Source organism: Coffea arabica, chromosome 6c (genome assembly GCF_036785885.1).
Source record: "Coffea arabica cultivar ET-39 chromosome 6c, Coffea Arabica ET-39 HiFi, whole genome shotgun sequence".
In the NCBI taxonomy this organism is placed as follows: domain Eukaryota; kingdom Viridiplantae; phylum Streptophyta; class Magnoliopsida; order Gentianales; family Rubiaceae; genus Coffea; species Coffea arabica.
The window spans coordinates 17538970-17557057 of record NC_092320.1 but is presented as its reverse complement, the minus strand read 5'-3'; the positions used below and the strand labels follow the sequence as shown (position 1 = coordinate 17557057).

The 18088-nt window shown below is 35.8% G+C and overlaps 1 protein-coding gene across 1 annotated transcript; it reads right to left on the bottom strand.

The window, feature by feature from the left end:
* Window positions 1-679: 679 nt before the first annotated feature.
* On the bottom strand, window positions 680-9115 carry LOC113691824 (kinesin-like protein KIN-14L). Its single transcript, XM_072053167.1, is given in 19 exon segments — window positions 680-959; window positions 1064-1248; window positions 1469-2538; window positions 2676-2839; window positions 3011-3261; window positions 3356-3606; window positions 3608-3808; window positions 4010-4116; window positions 4203-4376; window positions 4699-4794; window positions 5079-5160; window positions 5309-5383; window positions 5967-6068; window positions 6938-7009; window positions 7116-7198; window positions 7749-8004; window positions 8099-8245; window positions 8363-8520; window positions 8978-9115. Coding segments are annotated over 19 exon segments (3618 nt in total). The 5' UTR covers window positions 9051-9115; the 3' UTR covers window positions 680-888.
* Between the last annotated feature and the right edge of the window lie 8973 nt (window positions 9116-18088).

Genomic DNA, 18088 nt, shown 5'->3' with positions numbered 1-18088 from the left:
GATCTCAAGGGATTTTACGTTCAAGAACTGGTCAAACACTAGACTGAAGTTTTCCTGCAAAGTCAACCAATCTTGTTACAAAACTCTTTAACAAATGATATACGGATTCGAGTCATCATTTTTTTCATCCAAATGGTCAAATCTGAGATCAAGATTGTGTAATGACAGAAAATATACAGCTGATGAGCTTTCTAGCAGTTTTCAGATGTTAATACTCGCAATCATCCTGAAGCTCCAACATGAAAGAAATCACTACTACTCAGCATTTAAACTAGCAGGTGGATTATGTTTCCCTGAAGCCAATTTGGCTTAAGAATTCATGATGAGCTCACAGTTGATCCATCATTGACGAAGAACGTCAAACTCAATTTAAATTTAGCCAAGATGGAATTATCTCCATCAACAGCAGCAGCTTCTCTGGAGATTTTGAAAGAAAAGCATGATTTGGAGAAGCCCGGACTTGTCATTCTATTTAGAAGTGGTTCAAGAGAACACTTAATCAAAGATTAATTGGTAAAATGCAGAAGTGATTGGGTTTTTAGTAGAAACTGTAAGGCCTGTATGAACATCAGAGCTTGCGAGGAAATATCAAGTTTATTAATCCAGCTGTGTTTAAGAGTTCACAGAAAAGAAGAGTTGGAAAGAACGAATGAACAGTTCATTGCTAAACCACCAGCGATTAGGCACTGCCAAATAGTATCACATCTTCCATTACCACTATTGCCAGGTCGGCTAATCTGTACAGTACTACAAAAATTGTCGTCAGTACATTTGCTAGTCTATGGCAGCAAGTATCGTCAGTGAAAATCTGGCGAAACATTTTCCCTACTCAAATGTTGCTTGTTAGTATGATGCTTCGAGCCAAAGCAATGCCTACCCTGAATGATCTTAAAGCCACCGCTTTGTCAATTTGGTTGAAGCACGGACAGGAGGCGGTGTTTTGGAGTTCCTTTTTTCATCTGCATCCACCAAAAAAAGGGACCTCTTATGTCAGTTCACTAAGACAAGTAGAAACCAGTTCTTTTGTTTCAAGTAAAATTGGTTTTTTTTTTTTTTTACATACAAGAGTCTGTAGAAGGATTTCCTCCAAGAGAAGATCTCCTTGATCTGTCTGGTGGTGGAATTCCTGTCAATGACTGTCTCCTTAGTGCTCTTGAGTTGGATGAAATTGGTGACTTTTCCTCAAAAGTGTTAGTAGAGCCATTGAAAGGTGAGACTGCAAGTGGTTCTATAGACTTCTGCTGATTCCTGCAATTGTGCACATGGAGTTGCGGGGAGGAATTAAGCAAGGTGCATATGCCAAAAGACAAGATAAGGGAAAAAAGAGAAAGGTTAAAGCTGTATATCAATGATGACAACTTTAATCATCTTATAACGTTCAGAATGAATAATTTGAAGAAAAAAAATTCGTCAGCTTACAGGAAAGTTGCAGTAAAATGAGATTAAAAATTAGGAAAGAGCTAGCTACCTTTTCTCAGATCCATTGATAAGTTTTCCAATAGACCGAAGAGATTTCCTTATTTGAGATCCCTTTCCATGTGCAGTGTTGGTCAAGCCAGGTGTAATGAGTTCTGAAGGAACACTATGCTCACTCTTTATTCCCTTCTGGCTTTCATTCCTGGATGTTACTGCTGCTGGCTGAGGTGTCTTTGGTTGTTGAAGTTGTGGAATCCTTGTTCTATTGCTAGTTTTCACCATTGGAGTTCTCAAACCGGACTTTGTTGGACTTTTTGGAATATTTAGGCTGTTGATGTCCGCCGCTGAAGAACAAATACCTGTATCTGTTCTCACCATTGGACTTCTCAAGCCGGACTTTGTTGGACTTTTCGGAATATTTAGGCTGCTGATGTCCGCCACTGAAGAACCAATACCTGTATCTGTTCTCACCATCGGACTTCTAAAAGCAGACTTTGTTGGAGTTTTTGGAACAATCGGGCGGTTAACGTCCATCACTGAACAGCCATTACCCGCATGTCCTTTAGGCTTTCTCAAAACTTCTGTATCTTGAAGCTGAGCAGGTTCCTGTAAATCTGTGCTTGTAACTGTTTTCACCAAACCACCAATTTGTAAATCCTTTTTCACCATTGAACTTCTAATAGGAGACTTTGTTGGACTTTTGTGAACGCTTGGGCGGTCAATATCCTGCACTGAACGACCAATACCTGTATTTCCTAGAGGCTTCTTCACGATGGCTCCATTTTGAAGCGGGGTAGGATTTTGAAAATCTGCGCCGTTGTGCTCTAATGGCGGCTTGCTTAATGGATCTATAAACGTAATCTGCTCAGGATCTTTTTTGGCGTATCGCTGCCCTTCCAAACTTAATCTTCGTGATCGTCCCTGCATAAAAGGGGTTTTGGTTCCCTTCCTATCATCCAAGTTTTCTTTCTCCAATTTTATGGAGCTGCAATTCTCAATGCTTAATCTTCGGGGGCGTGGAGGGGTTCTTTCGGCCAATGGTGTTTTCACTGCTTCCTTTGTTTTACTTCTTTGAGGTGTATATGTTTCCTTCTTGGCCAATGCCTTCTTTAGGCTCTCAATCTGCAGTTTTGAGCAAATATATATCATGATAATAAAGCAATTATTCATCAAGATAAAAGTAGAAAGGGTAAAATTATTATTAAGGAACTGATATTCCGAGTACCAATCTAGTCACACATTATATGAAGATTGTGTACCTGTGCTTTAAGCTCTAAAACCTCGCTGCTCTCCTTATTTGCACAAGCTGCGCCAAGCTCCACTGTTGAGACCCTCTGAGCAAACTTCAAGGTACTAATTGTTTCTCCAAAAGAATCTCCTTCTGGACTCACATGAGCAAACATCAACGTTTTTGCATGCCCTCCTGCACAATTCTAGAGTAATCAGCTTCTCTACGGTTCAGTTTCATGTCGTTAATCAATAACGTTTGCTTCAATCCCCAGATTTTTGTGTAAACTGAAATTTGACTGTGATAGTTCTGTACAATTGAGTGGTAAAAATGACAGAAAAGCACCAAAGTAAAAGATGAATTTACCCAAAGCATTCTGCAAGAGCAGTGTGAGTTTGCTGTTCCTATATGGGATATGAGAGTTCTTCTGTGCCAATGCCATGATAACATCCCCCAAACTTGAGAGAGATTTGTTAATATGTTGTGCCTCTTTGAGGCATTCTCCAGTTACTTCTGACTTATCAACCCGCTCACTACCTGCAAGGTCTACCAAATGTAGGCAACTGTAAAGTCTGCTTCCAGATACATCTTCTCCATTCACGTGAATCGTCAACACACTGCACCATAGAGTGACTCAATAAGCACAACAGAACTATTGGCATCTATCAACACTGCAATCAATAATGAGTTCAATAAAGTATTTCATGTTACCTGTGAGAACGACTACTTCGATTGTTGATGGCAGTGGAACCAACAGCCCGGTTTGTTTCGCCAAATTTCATCAAGGTAATTACATCTGCAGTGGACGTCACATGATGCTTAGATGCATCTGGAAGAGCCAAGTCATTGTCACCCAAACAACTTCGAATCTCTAATGTATTCATAGTTAAGTTTTCCAAAGTATGGACATGTAACAAATGAGAAGTTAAAAGATAACACAGATAGTCTCAAAAGACAGCAGGTCAGAAAAAGCAGGGAAGGATATTTTGTGACTGATGAATCTTCTGCAAGCAGGTCACGTACTTGTTCATTATATATCTCAACCATTTGGACATGCATATCATACTTCGTGATGTCTTTTCTTTTAGCCGATAACTGGAAGAGATCATTGAGAGCTAAATAATTAATTCCAAGTTCCTCTGTTGTTCCACCAGAAGGGCCACTCTGTCCACGGAGAAGCATTAGTTAGAAAGGCTTCCAGATTTCAAGAATCAAACTTGATGATTTCATGATGATCCTTCAGTAGATGAATGTCTTCACAAGACAAGTCATATGAATTCAGTAATTCTGAAGCAGAAAAATTGAAGATGGACCGTCTTTCAACCTAAAAGAAGCACAATTTTTAGAATCAATGCGAAGCCTTACCATAGTGTGTGTTTTTCCAGATCCAGTTTGACCATAGGCAAAAATGCAAACATTATAGCCATCCATCACAGATCTAATGAGTGGCCGAGTATCTGCAAATACCTCACCTGGAAATGAACAGTGCTGTATGGTTATTTCATAAAATCATCACAATAGACTACTACAACCATCAACAGAGGATAGTTCTAATTACCTTGAGTAGCAGCTGGACCAAAAACACGATTGAACTGAAAAATTTTTCTACCATCCTTTTGGGGTTTCAATGGATCTACAACTACTAAAGAACCATCTTCTCCAATGAAGTCTATGACGCTCTTTTTTTCAGCTCTAAAGAGGGGCCTGATTCTGCAATAAACTCGAATATTTCCTACAAAATATTTCAACCATAAGAACGAATAACCGTTGTTCTCCCATGTACAAAAAAAATTTAGTGAAAGAAAGTGCGATGTTTATAAGAAACTACCTCTTAGTTAATTGTCCTAGCTTGGCCATTTCTAATTAAAAAAAAAGAAAGAAAAAACACCTCTCTCTCTCTCTCTCTCTCCAGCTGCCTTACCAGACCACATTAATCTTTGTCAGCAAAAAGTTTTGAATATTTTGTCTTCTCATTTTATTTACGTGCCAAATATGAAAAGAAGACGAAGCATTAACCAATAAGAAAAATATTGAAGATGCAATTACTTGTTTACCTTTTAGATCTTCCACCATGTTATACAGGTTCCTATTCTCTTTCACAACCCTATGGTATTTTTGAGCAGCAACAGACATCTCCAGGAGCTGGCCTCCTGAAATCATGCAAATAGACACATTGTGGTTCAATGTAATGTATTTGAACTGGATATGAGAATAAAAAGTAATGTAAGATTGTTTAGCACAACATGCACAACATCCAATGTGGAACTAAATCTCAAATGAAAATGTATACAAAAAATAGCAGCTATTTTTCACTGGGAAGAAATATTATGAGAAAGTACTATGGCACATTCATTTCACAGCTATCCAGATTAATCATACATTTCATAATGATCTCCCTCCTTAAAGAACATGGCAAGACAAAATAACATCATACCAAGTTGTTTCAGATCGCTGTTTAACTGAGTTTGAAGGCCTTCAAACTCTTTCTTTGTAGTTGATAGCAATATCTTGAGATTCTGCAAGCAGAAAATTGATACCGTCAAGTTAATATATTCCATCCTATAGGGACATCAACAACAACATCTGCTTGCATGAGTTCAAATTTAACCTCAAAACACAATCAGATAACACATGGTAAGCAATATGTGTGCACTGAAAGCATACCATCAGTTCCTTTTCTTGCTTTTCAACCAGATTCCAGTGATTGCAGAAACCCTTTGTCAAACATGCTCTGCAGCACTGTATACCAGAATGTCACATGGAGTGAATAGAAACTCATCTGAAAAGATGAAGAACTTTAAAAAATTTCTTTTAGTCATGCAAATGACCAGAAGTACCATAATCTAGATATCAGTATGAGAAGCATAGAAGTAGGTAGTCGGTTTGCATTCCGCAATAAGATGATAAAAATGCAACAAACCATGTTGCACACCTGATAAGGGAGGACATATTTAAATCATGTACATTCCCCCTCTTCTCGGCATTAAGGAATTTGGAATACAAAACACAAGAAAACAAACCTCAATCTAATCAATATATGACTTATCCTGTGATCAATTATCAATTACAAAAGTTTTCATTGAAATGCACTAAGCTAGACACTAAACATATTTTATCAAATGCTACAGTAATGACCATAAGTGCAAATAACCTAGTGTGCCATCATGTACAACTTGCATACTGCTTTCTTTCTCTGGATATGATTTATATTTGCATCTTTGTCAATGTCCATACCAATATATATAGATGGTAACCAACTTAAAATTGTACCAGGATTCCAAAACTGTCTGAAAATTGCATACATGTAGTACAGCTACTGTACCTGCTGGTTTACAAGAGAGGACAAATCCCCAAGTGGTGTACATGTTCTACTTTTCTTTGAGCTGCTTCTTCCTTGATTATGAATGACTATCTCTGTTCTCAACTGGACATGATATACAGAAAGCGCTATTGTTAGTTTTATGACAACTATAACATGGTAATATGATAACAGTACCATCATCTTCAACAAGATAGTTTTAAAAAAAAAGACAGAAAGGTATGTTGAGTGAATATGTATGGACAAGAGAGAATTTATTGCGAGTCACAATCGCATCAATGCAATTTCATTGCTTGGCCTGCTTATGTAAATAACCAACTTATGTTTAACAATGCATTTACTATATTTGCTAGGGTGACTCTGAATATTATGAAATTTTAGGAGCCATAAGATTGACCTATGTACGTAAAACAATAATAAAGAAATATCCATTTCAGGAAAAATTCCTCAATAAGATTTACCTGCACAGGTCTCATATGTTGCACTATAAACCAGTTCAACAAGAATGGATGATGAATGTTTTATAATCCTCAGCCTGTGCAAGACATCATTCTCTATCATGTTTTTCCCCCTAAATCAGAACTGAACTTTTTCTTATAGGTGCAAATGTCTCAAAACTCATGCTCAATCAAACTACTTACAAGTTTATGTCGTTGTTCTACAAGCTATCATTTGCAGGGGCCAACATCTCGAAAAGATAGGAGTTATGTAATAGTCCTACCCCAGTGCACCCAAACCCTTATTGGCATGGCACATCCCAAAAATTAAACAAGATGCCTAAACTTGAAACTGCAGAAATGGAAAAAGCAAGACATAGTTTACATTTTTAACATAGGATAAACCAGAAAAATAAACTTCCTAAAAATTCCATTGTCTGTGGATATCATTATAACTGACACATGCTAAGGGAGTACAGGTTGATGAACTTGATTCTTTGCACAAGAAAATGTAGAGTTACAATAATATCAACTGACCTCAGGAAACCTTTTATGCAGTTGTTCCTCCAAGCAAGTAGACAAAATTTCTCCAAATTGCTTGACTGGATCCTATAATGGAAATAGATGACATTGAGATCTGCTTGAGAATTATTTAGAAGGTAAAATTGTTATGAATGCATGATACACTTTTTAGGACCAAAATTGCCATGTTTACCTTATGGAAAGAAGTAACAAGGTTACTATCCATGTTCTCCTTTGTGTCAACCATGTGATCAGCCAGAGCCTTGATGATTAAATCTAACATATTAAGGAGACGGCAACATGGATATCAGTAACAAGAAAATCAATGATACCAGAGAGGCAACATAGACATCAGTTGCAAGAAGAAATATGATACCAGAGAAGCAACTGGTGCTCCTCCTTTTTCTACTTAAAATGCAAACAATGTAAGTAGGCAAGGAAGCTGCTTAGGGAAGGCTATTTATGGAGAAAAAAAGTAGACCCCATGTAGGTTAAAAACATCAAGCTAGGTGCAAAACTGATCGTTCAAAGGCTTTAGTACAAGAACATAACATAATTATAATTTTCCATCTCAAGTTAAAAAACTCTACCTTACCATTACAACAAACATCTGAATGCTCCATTTCTACACAGTGTTCCCCTTTATGGAAACCATCAATATTAAATCGATCACATTCAGGTAATTACTAATCTATCAAATAGTGAGAAACTTAATGTGAACTTGTAAGCACCATCTATGGCCTATAATGAAAATCAGCACTCTTTATCATCATAAATTCCACGTACAGGCACATATGATGAAAAAAGGAATAAGAACTAAATGAACCTTGAACTTTCTGGTTTTCACTTGCTGCTGGTGGCTTTTTATCATGGCTTGTGGACATGTCCAATTGCCTGCAACTATTAGAATTTGATGATCCTTGAGGTCGAGTGTTAGGCCTACATGATGAATGGATCATAAAAGGCGATCGAGGAGGCTTATTAAACCCATCACTTCCATTCATTTGCTTCCACTCCTGGTACGCTTTAAGTGCCAAAATGCAATCAACAACCTTAGTCGATGATCCCTCCTCAATATTATCCTGAAAATGCATTATATAAATGCATTGCCATTACTACCCTTTCACATAATTTTCCAACCGCACTCAGAAATGTTAACATACGGTTTAAATTTACCCTCTCAAAAACTGATGCCTCAAATGCTGGGAGATGCAATTCTTCCACAGCTACCAAAAAATTCCTTACATTCTCAAAATACTGATAAGCAGGCAATGGCTGAGAATCCCAAAATAGTGAGTGCAAAGATGAATGCTTCTCCACAACCTAAGCATGTGTTCAAAAATCAATAATAAAACAGAGAAAGCTATAGTCTAAAATTCGACAAAACTCTAAATCAAATGATTGTTTAGTCATGTTAATTTTCCAGATAAGGGGTTTCACCTTAGGAACAGAACCTGGTTGTATCTTGTTAATTAAGTTGCAGAGTATCAGACCATTTCTCAGGCATGCAATGAACTCTTTTTCCGAAGGCTGGCTCGATATGCCGAGAGGCCCCATTAAACATTCCAGCCAATGTGTAGCTTGAAATCTCCTCAGGGCTGCAAGTTAAACAACACGATTTTAAATAAATTCACCAATTCTGAATTTTTGCCTTACTTGGTAAAAACAGATAAGAAATTCAGTAAACTGAACCCCGTAAAATAGAATCCCCAGATAACATAAATTCTTAGCTAACACTTGAATTGGGTTCCAAACATAAGAAAGCCCTGATTAAAATTTTAAAAAATTCCCTACATTTTCCAAGATAATTCAAAATTTTGATTATTGGAATTGTTTTTTTTCCCTTATTGCTGAAACCTTCAAAATATAATTGCATTAACCATGATACCCTGGTAGTTCACGAATTGAACTTTTATGTTATTAGACAAAGAGAAACCCAAATACCTCCAAAATTTTCACAAAAAATCTCTGGCTGGAAAAGTGGAATCCAGAAAAGCACCAAGAAGTAATGAACATTAAGAAGAACAATAAATAAAAGAGTCCAAGAACATTAACCTGCTTCTTCAGCTTTCCTTGAGGCCAAATTTAAGTCATGCCTCCCTCCCCCTCCTTTTCTTGGATCCTCCATTTATGCCCTATATCTTCTCCACTACCTAACAATTCAAGAAAACCAGATTTTTAGCACCCAAAATCTTCAAAAATGTTAAAAGGAAAAATTTTTGATGCTGCAATACAAGAATCTTCAAGAACCCACTACTCAGAATCTTTTCAAAAACAATGAGATCTTTAACAGATATAATAAAGATGGAAGAGGGTCAAAAATAAAGATCATACCACGAAAATAGTTAGCAGCGAATTAATTCTAGATTAGGAGTGCATTAATAGTAGACATTCTTCCTTATTTCAAGGTTTGGGAATAAGTGGAAAATTTTAGGTTGTTCGGAACCGAACCCGAGGCTCCGGAATCGTAACGTTACTTCTGCGAAATTTGAATTCAAATATGTGGGGTCTTGAATCTGGGCCGTTGGTTCTGATCCAAGAATTGTTATTGGCCGTAGGATATTTTAACGTTGGAAGACGTGATTGGGCTCGGAGTTTGGGCTGGGCTTTGCTTTTTGCGATCAGCAAAATCTGTAAAAGGCTGCCTAATAGGCTAATAGGCTGGTGTTGAGCGTGCATTACAGTTTCTGCTTACCCTACAGAGGTTTTAAGGTCAGGCAACTTCAGGGCGCGTGAGGGTTCAGATTCGCTCTTATTCATTTTACCATTAATTATTTCCCTAATTGACATGAAAATCTGTTAGAAAATCAGAATTGGGGATGGATATGAAACTTTGCCTTTTAAGGAACAGATTTGACTTGCAAACTTTCAATCTGTGACTATGATGGATTCGAGTTTCTTCCAATGATTTCTGTAGCAATCTTCATCGTGTAATCACAAAAATACTTGCGTAGGTGATCAACTTTAGTGCCTTTTTTTTAGGGAATAATTATTCTTGTGTGACAATGTGCAACTTTTTTCTTTCTTTTTTGTCTGATTAGTTTATGTTATATGTATAACTTGTAAATCTAATCATAAGCAACATGTCTGCATGAAAACTTTATATTTAAGAAAATTTGAATGTCACGAATTTAACTTGTTTTGGTTTAGAATATTTCAAACATCGATAAGAAAAGAAATTCAGAAGAAGTGAAGATTCACCGGTCTCCATAAAATTTCTATAAGCTCTCCATGCTCTTGGACATATGTTCTTAGAGTTAGATATGCTCTTAGAAGAAAACTACCAAAATTTGATTCCACAAAAAGTTTTAAAGATTATTAAATTGATTTCTAGCCTAGGTCATTCAAAATGAACTCAAGTGGTGATGTACATGATATCCTTTATAGCTTATCATGTTTGCTTTAGATTGAGATCCTCTATGATTGTAGAGGAAATCATATAGAGCAATGGATGATTGGAGATCGAGCTCGAGCGACCTGACTCAATTTTAGTCGTCCATTTAAAATTTTCAAATGGACAACTGAGAACGAGTCAGGTCGCTCGAGCTCGATCTCTAATTCAAATCTCACTAAATTACAATTCAGCTATCAAAGATGGAACAATACAAATCAAATAATTTTTTTAAAACCAAATAACTTCATAAAGCCCAATGCAAATAGATATATTTTTCAACTGATAATCTTAATTTACAAGAAATTACTATTATTTATAGGCCACCTTCTTCTTTTTTTCCAAATAGCACAAATCATTAAGAACTTCCTAGCTGGAAAAGTAATTTATTTACAATTATTGGATTCTTCCTCTGATTTTGAATTATCATTAGTTTAGATAATTAAAGCGAATATGCGATTCAATTATCATTCATTTAAATTAAATTGGCTGTTTACTCATTATATTATTTGTTAACAAATGAAAATTACATGTACAATTGAGCTGACAAAATCGCCATGTAATTTTACATAAATATAGCAGTTGATTTTCAAAAAATATCAATTTAATTGTCATTCATCTAAATTAAATTGGTCATTACATATGTTGTATAAGGGCAAAATGATTGATTTAAGGATCTACAATTCCATTTATAATCACAACTAGATGTAAAATGAGCCTATAGAACCGCCATCTAGTTTTACTCAAGTATAGCCAGATTAATTTGTTTCCAAAATTTATCTATGTAACCAGCCAATACAGCTTGCATTTGCTCAATGAACAACAGTGGAGAGTGAACAACAGTGGAGACTAATATATTCATAACTTTTTATTTTATTTGAATTTTTCATTGATTGAAAATAAATTAAATTACAAAACTGCACTTGCATTTGGAATTACAAATTAGCAGTTTAATTTTTACTGTAATGGAAAAATAATTTGTTCATTATATTTTTCCTTTTCAAATCAACCTACATTTGCATTCACAATTTCTGAATTCCTCCTCTACTTTTAAATTCTCATAATTTACCTGATCCATTTGCACATACAATTTCTCCACTGTTACAAAATTAACCATTGAATTTTTACAGGGAAAAAGAAACAAGGCTGCGTTGCACCAATGAAGAAAACCGAAGGCTGCAAATAAGAAAGATTACGTATTCCTCCGGTTAGTCCACGTGGCAATCCTACAGTGAAAAGTAGAACTCCAGTTTATCTAGTGAGTAGACTAGGAGGTTTTCCCTATAATCTGTTGTCATATATTTTTGTATAAGATAAGATTAACAGTAATGTTTGTGAAATAGCATTTTTTAAATCATAAATTATCAATCAAACATGTGGCTAACAATATAAGACTAAACAAAATCAGAAAACTATCAACATTGCAAAAGATAAAAGAAGATGACAAAAGATTGGCAAGTAGTTTTACAAATAGCTTGATATTTTCAAGTGTAAGTTAGTCTTACAGAGACGGGAGAAGACATGCTGAATACTTAATATAAAGTGCAATGATAATCTGCAATTACAAAATATCCAATATTGAGATCCATTAAGTTGCACAAAAGAACAATTTCTTAATAGATGTCAATATTGTGTCAAAAGATGCAAGATTAGTAATTCAGCTGTAAAGTGCTTCAAGATTAGCAAGATTAGCAATTCAAAAGGCTTCAAGCAAGTTTAGTGTTCATTATCACGCCGCTTCTTCAAGGGACTTCTTGGTGCAAGATTAGTTGGAGCGAAAGCTGAGAGTGCATTGGTGGGCAGTGAGGCAGGTGTAATAGCTTCAGCAGAATTTGATCCAATTTCAGGAGGTACAGTTCCAAAAACCAAGAATCTCTTTGCCGTGGTCATTGGAGGCTGCACTTTGTTTGCAGTAGCAGAAGTTTCAGCGATGGTATCAAGCAGTTTTTTGGTTAATGGATTGAAAAATTCATTTTTGTTAGCGGACTGCAACATAGTAGCATGAAGGTCTGGAATTTTTTCATTCGTTTCTACAGCCATGATTGCCATTGGAATATGAGCTGATTCCTTAGTAATGTATACCTTGCAATGTTATACTTGCCTTCCTTTTAGCCTTGATAATTTGCCTCATAGTAGCGGATGAAATACAAAATCGAATGTTTTCCGATTGCATATGCTAGTTCAACAGAAAAGTTAAGCTCCTGCAATTTTTTGTTTTAAAGTATAAATAATTATCAAGTGTATCCTGAAATATTAGCTATTTGTTTGGAAGTAGAAGTTCTTATTGTATATTTTGCTCCTATACACTCTGCTGATATATATGAATAGGTCTATACAATATGCCAATATATATATGAGCTCTTTGTCTGTTTTAATAACATTTGACCACTACTAATTTCGTCAAAGAGACAATTTATTGAATTTCAGTGTTGGCTTGTTTTTCTTTTTGGCATTCCATAGCATAGCACAGAGGTCTGACTAATGATTAACTAACACACTAGCAACTAAAAGTGCATACACATAGTCAGTTTTAACCCGAGCCAAACATGTCATGTATAGATACCAAGATAATAACCAAGAACTCAAGCACATACAATAAACAAAACTTACTATCAGATTTTAGGGAGAAGAACATATTTTATGTTTCTTAATGGTTATTAATGTTAATAAAAGCAAAAACTTTCCATCAGAAAATATGCGGCCTCTAATTTAATCAATAACATAACAGTTTCAAAACTCTAAATACATAAAAAAAAGTGCAAATCAAAAGCATAAAGCTTAAATTTGATCTTGAGTTTTTTAGACAAACCTCGTAGCAACGTATGCAGATTTGCAAGAACAAAGCACAAATAGCCTATAACAGAGGCAACTTCAATTTAAATGAAAATTTTGGTTTTGCAATTAAAGCCAAAAAAAAAACATAAAATTCAATGCAGATAAGGGGGAAAATTTCAAAATTTTAAAAAATATTAATAAATCAATATAAATAAGCAAGAGAGAAAAGGTAATTTATTGTTTTTTATCAGGTGAAAGATGGAAAAAAAAAGATAGCAAAAAAATAAATCATACCACGTGGGGAAAGTGAAGCAACAAGAGCAAAACACCAATTGTTTTTTTTTCTTATCCTTCTTAAACCAAATAAGTGATCATGATTACTTGTGAATAAGGCTTAAAGGAAGCATCAAATCTATCAATGATCTCTTGGTTGATCAATGGTTTAAAATTGAGAAGGTACAATAAAGGTTAGAGAAAGATGGTGTTTTCTCTAAAAGGTTTTCATGCCCTAGACAAGTTAGACTAAACAAAACAGCAAACAACGCACACACTAAGTTGCTTAATCAATAGTCACTTAGATGACTAAACAAGTTTTGCAAATAACAGCCTTTCTGCATTGACCTTAAAGATCTCTGAAAAATAGTTAATCACTCCTATTTCTCATTTAGAACAACAACAGGGCACATATCTCATCTGAGATATTATAACTATAATTCATTCTAAGAAAAACTATCTTAGGTTCTGTATAACTTCTTATTTTTATGTGTTACCAAACTGTCCATTGTGATTAAAGATAAAAGCACCAGTCGCAGGAGGTTGAAATTAGTTAAAATGGAACTTGTCATGTAATAATAACTTTAGCATAGCAGCCACAACCCCAAAATCAGCACAAACAAAAGTTTGTCTCACAAAATATATTGTGCTAATGACTTTGGCTTACAAAATTTGTTATTGATGTCCATTACTACAATTTTTTTTCTAGTGTATATGTCAATTTGACTGTTTGATTGTACATTGATTATACACAAACCAGTAGGACAGCTTAATTGGCCAGAATCACATCAGCAAATGGATCTCTCTTTTTTGTAGGTATTCCACTAATAATATATATATATATTCAAGAATTCGCCAAATTTCAAAATAAGGATTATTGAGTTGGGACCTGGATTCGTATCTTCATTTTTGGCTTGTTTTTTCAGGTGAATGGGTTGCAGCAGCACAATTAGATTGAGAAAATATTAACACAATCACCTACTCAAATAAACAACCATTTGTTTCACAAAGGATCACACAAAATAAATAGCACCAGCAAACTTAAAATAAATGAAGCAGAAACTGAAGAAAAACTACTAAAAAGAAAAGGGAACGGTGAAATTTCACTATTGAAAATATAGTCACATAAAGAGCAAATTATCCAATTGGCCCTTGAACTCTTTGTTTAGGTAAAACTAAGTCCCTCATCTATTTTTTACTGACTTTAAGCTCTCGAACTTGTAAAATTGGGCACCCGTGACCCTTTTAGCCAGTTTTCCTGGTTTTGTAACCGGAAAGCCAATTCATACGAATGCCACTGTGCTTCTTCAAAGGGCATTTTTGTCCACATCTTCTAAGCAAAAAAGGAACAAATCCTCGTCCTTCCCTCTACAAAACCCTCGCTGCCGCCGCTTTCTTAACCTGACCCTCATTTGATTTTAACCTTGCTTTGTCTTGAGATACATTAGCTCCACCACCAGCAAAATCAAGCCGTACAAAGCCGCGGCTGCAAGCGTTATGAGGACCCCAAAACATACATCTTGGTGGACTCACCCTTGGGCCGGTCACTACTGGTATGCAAAGCCAGAACCCCAGCTCCCACGGCCAGCAAAACAATGGCGTTGACTGAATATGCAGCAAACTTCTACTTGACAAGAAGGAAAGCAAAGACAGCAGTGAAAGCAAGCTGTGAAGCAATGATGATGGAAGAGGTCGAAACAGGAAGCTGAGCCATTCTGTAGGTGTACAAGTAGTCGCCTATGCTGGTCAGGAGGCCGATGACGGTGGCGGCAATGAATAGAGGATATTTCATCAATACTAGCTTGGTGTTTGGCCCTTCAGTTTTGCGGCCGTGGAAATAGGAGATGAGTAGTGGGATGGCAATAATAGGAAATTCTACTGTTTGTAACCAGCCCGAAAGCCAGATTCTTTTGCCTCCTTTGACAAAGTAGAGACGTATGATTATAGAGTGATTAGACCAGTTTTTTGTCCTCTTGATTTGTTTATAAATTTTTTCTCCCAGCAAACTAGATTGCGTCAGAAAAGCAGCTCAATTGAACCAGTTCAATGTCAATGCATACAAAAAGAAAAAAAGAAAGAAGAATTGATTGGAAACACCTAAAAAGACCCTCAGGCTTAGAAGGGAGCCAAGTACTCCTTAAGGCTTCCCGGCGATCTGCCGAGGAAAACCCCGTCTGAATTCCGACGAACCCAAGAAGCTTCCGCCGCTCCGTGCTAGTGGCATTTCCGATGCCAGAGTCTCCTCCTCCGAGTCGCCAAGTGCTGGAAATAGAATAGAAGGCTCTGAAAGTGTCCTGAATACGGCCACAACGGAAGATAGGAGAGGGCCTGGGATGAAGGACGGCGAGGAGAAAGAAGCTGATTCTAGCAACACCGATGAGGAAGTAGAGAGCTGAAATTACGGTAATGGGTAGAGGAGTCCTAGGTCGGGATGAGATTTGAAGTGGTGAAATTACGACTTGGGCGAAAGTGATGAATTTTTCTGCTTTGATCTGTCGAAAGTTGAAACTTGCCAAGGCTGCGACAAAAATGCCCTTTGAAGAAGTACAATGAGATTCGTGTAAATTGGCCTTCCGGTTGCAAAATCGGAGAAACTGGCTAAAAGGGTCACGGGTGTCCAATTTTACAAGTTCGAGGGCTTAAAATCAATAAAAAATAGATGAAGGGCTTATTTCTATCTAGACAAAGAGTTCAAGAGCCAATTGGATAATTTGCCGTCATATAAATGAAGAAAAGCTGCTCATAGATTCAAGAAAGACAACAAACTGACCTTCAAGTTAAAGAATTCCTTGACTGATGATATGAATTACAGCAGAAGGAACCTATCAATTGAATCATATGTGTATATTAGAATTTATTAATCTGTCTATTATTCATACGGGAAAATTTGACAAAAAAAAATGAAGGATTTTTTCTCACCAAAGAGACTCCAAAGAGAAAGTGTAAAGATCAAGATGCTTCTTCTTGCAATTTATAAGACAGAGGAGCCAGCACCATGCGCTGATAAATACCTCTATTCCATTTTTTGATTTCATAATTTACTGGAAAGGTTACAGACTAAATGAATAGGAAACCTATTTCTTATCATAATTGGAATAAGGGAAAAATCACATCTGAAAAGATATTTCTCATCATAATCGTACGGTTGATGAGAATTGAAAAGAAAGCATGATTTGAGCAGAAAATTGAATGGCATAGCTAATGAGAATAGAATGTCATATCTAATCTAACAAAAAGTTCCCAATTCGCTCATTTGAAGTACAATTATCACGTTAGTGTCCAACAATTCTTGCAACATGAAATCAATAGAAAGAGAAATGGGTTAACATGAAATCAATTCTTGCAACATGAAATGGGTTAATTTGATATTAGAGAAAGAGGAAACTACGGCAAGTGTAGACAAGAGCAGTTCACCTGCTCCTAACTTTCCTTTTTTGAAGTACAAACATCATGTGAGTGATCAGCAATCTCTGCAACATGAAATCAAGTGTCTGCAGGAGTAGCAATTGACCTACTGGCTTGAAGAAGGAACTCACAAAACCCATCTCCCAAATCATGTAAAAATTCCAACTTTTTGGCTAGAATAGACGTTTCGAATTGGGTTTGGTAGAATAGCTGTTTGGAATTGGATTTGTTCAGAATAGGCGACCGAATTTTGGCTCAGAATAGCCGTCTGGTAGAGAGAAAGGAAGAAAAGGCTTCAACAGCAATTTGAGAAAGAAACTGTTCAATGCCAAAAGAAAGAACAAGTTTTGGACAATTTAGAAGGAATATTTGACTTTTCCACATGGCAAAAGAAAAAGAAAAACACTAATGAGAAAGAAACAGTTCAATGCCAAAAGAAAGAGAAGACTTCAGACAATTTGAAAGAAATATTAAGAGAAGACTTCAGACAATTTGCAAGAAATATTTGACCTTGCCACTTGTCAAATAATTAAGAAGCCACTTGGCAAAAGAAAAGGAAAACACTAAACCTTCATCTTTTCTTATATACAAGATAGATATTGCAGAGAACCAATTGCTGTAAGCTTCGGTGTCTCTGGTTATCTCAACAAAATGGTGCATTTTTACCATTATTATTTCTCTTTTTATCTTTTTTCTGCCTGCCTGTCCAGTAATTTACAAAATTCAGTTCTCCTTAATTGAAATTCTAGACGCTTATAAACCTAGGTTTAATTTAAAAGACGAATGCATGTACAAAATTGTTATATTATTTTAAAAGACACTCAACCTGTCCGTTATAGTAGGATTCTTTGGAATTTGTAGTTTACTTTGTGTAATTCGAATTTTGTATCACCATATTTCTTTCGAGAAATGCATGATTGATTTTTTTTTGTGTAATTAATTTCTGCACGGGAGAATGCCAATCTATAATCTTTACGATAAATTACTTACCCATATATACTTTACTCCTCATCTTATATTTATAGCTAAAATGCTATTTAGCAATTTCTTTTGTTTTTTTTGGGGGGGGTCGACATAGGAGCCTGTTGCTCCTTTGTGGAATTAGAATTTCGTTCATATATAGTTTTACTATTCATTTTCTATGATTCTGTCATTTATTTTCAACTCTGTCGACGGCTTATTCCAACATTTTTTTGCACCTCTTTTCGATGGCTTATTCCAACGTCGTGATTGGCAAAAGCACAAAGATTATTAGGAATATCAAGAAAAAAAAAACAAAGGAAGAAATTAGACACATAATGTCACTTTTAAAAGTTCATAAT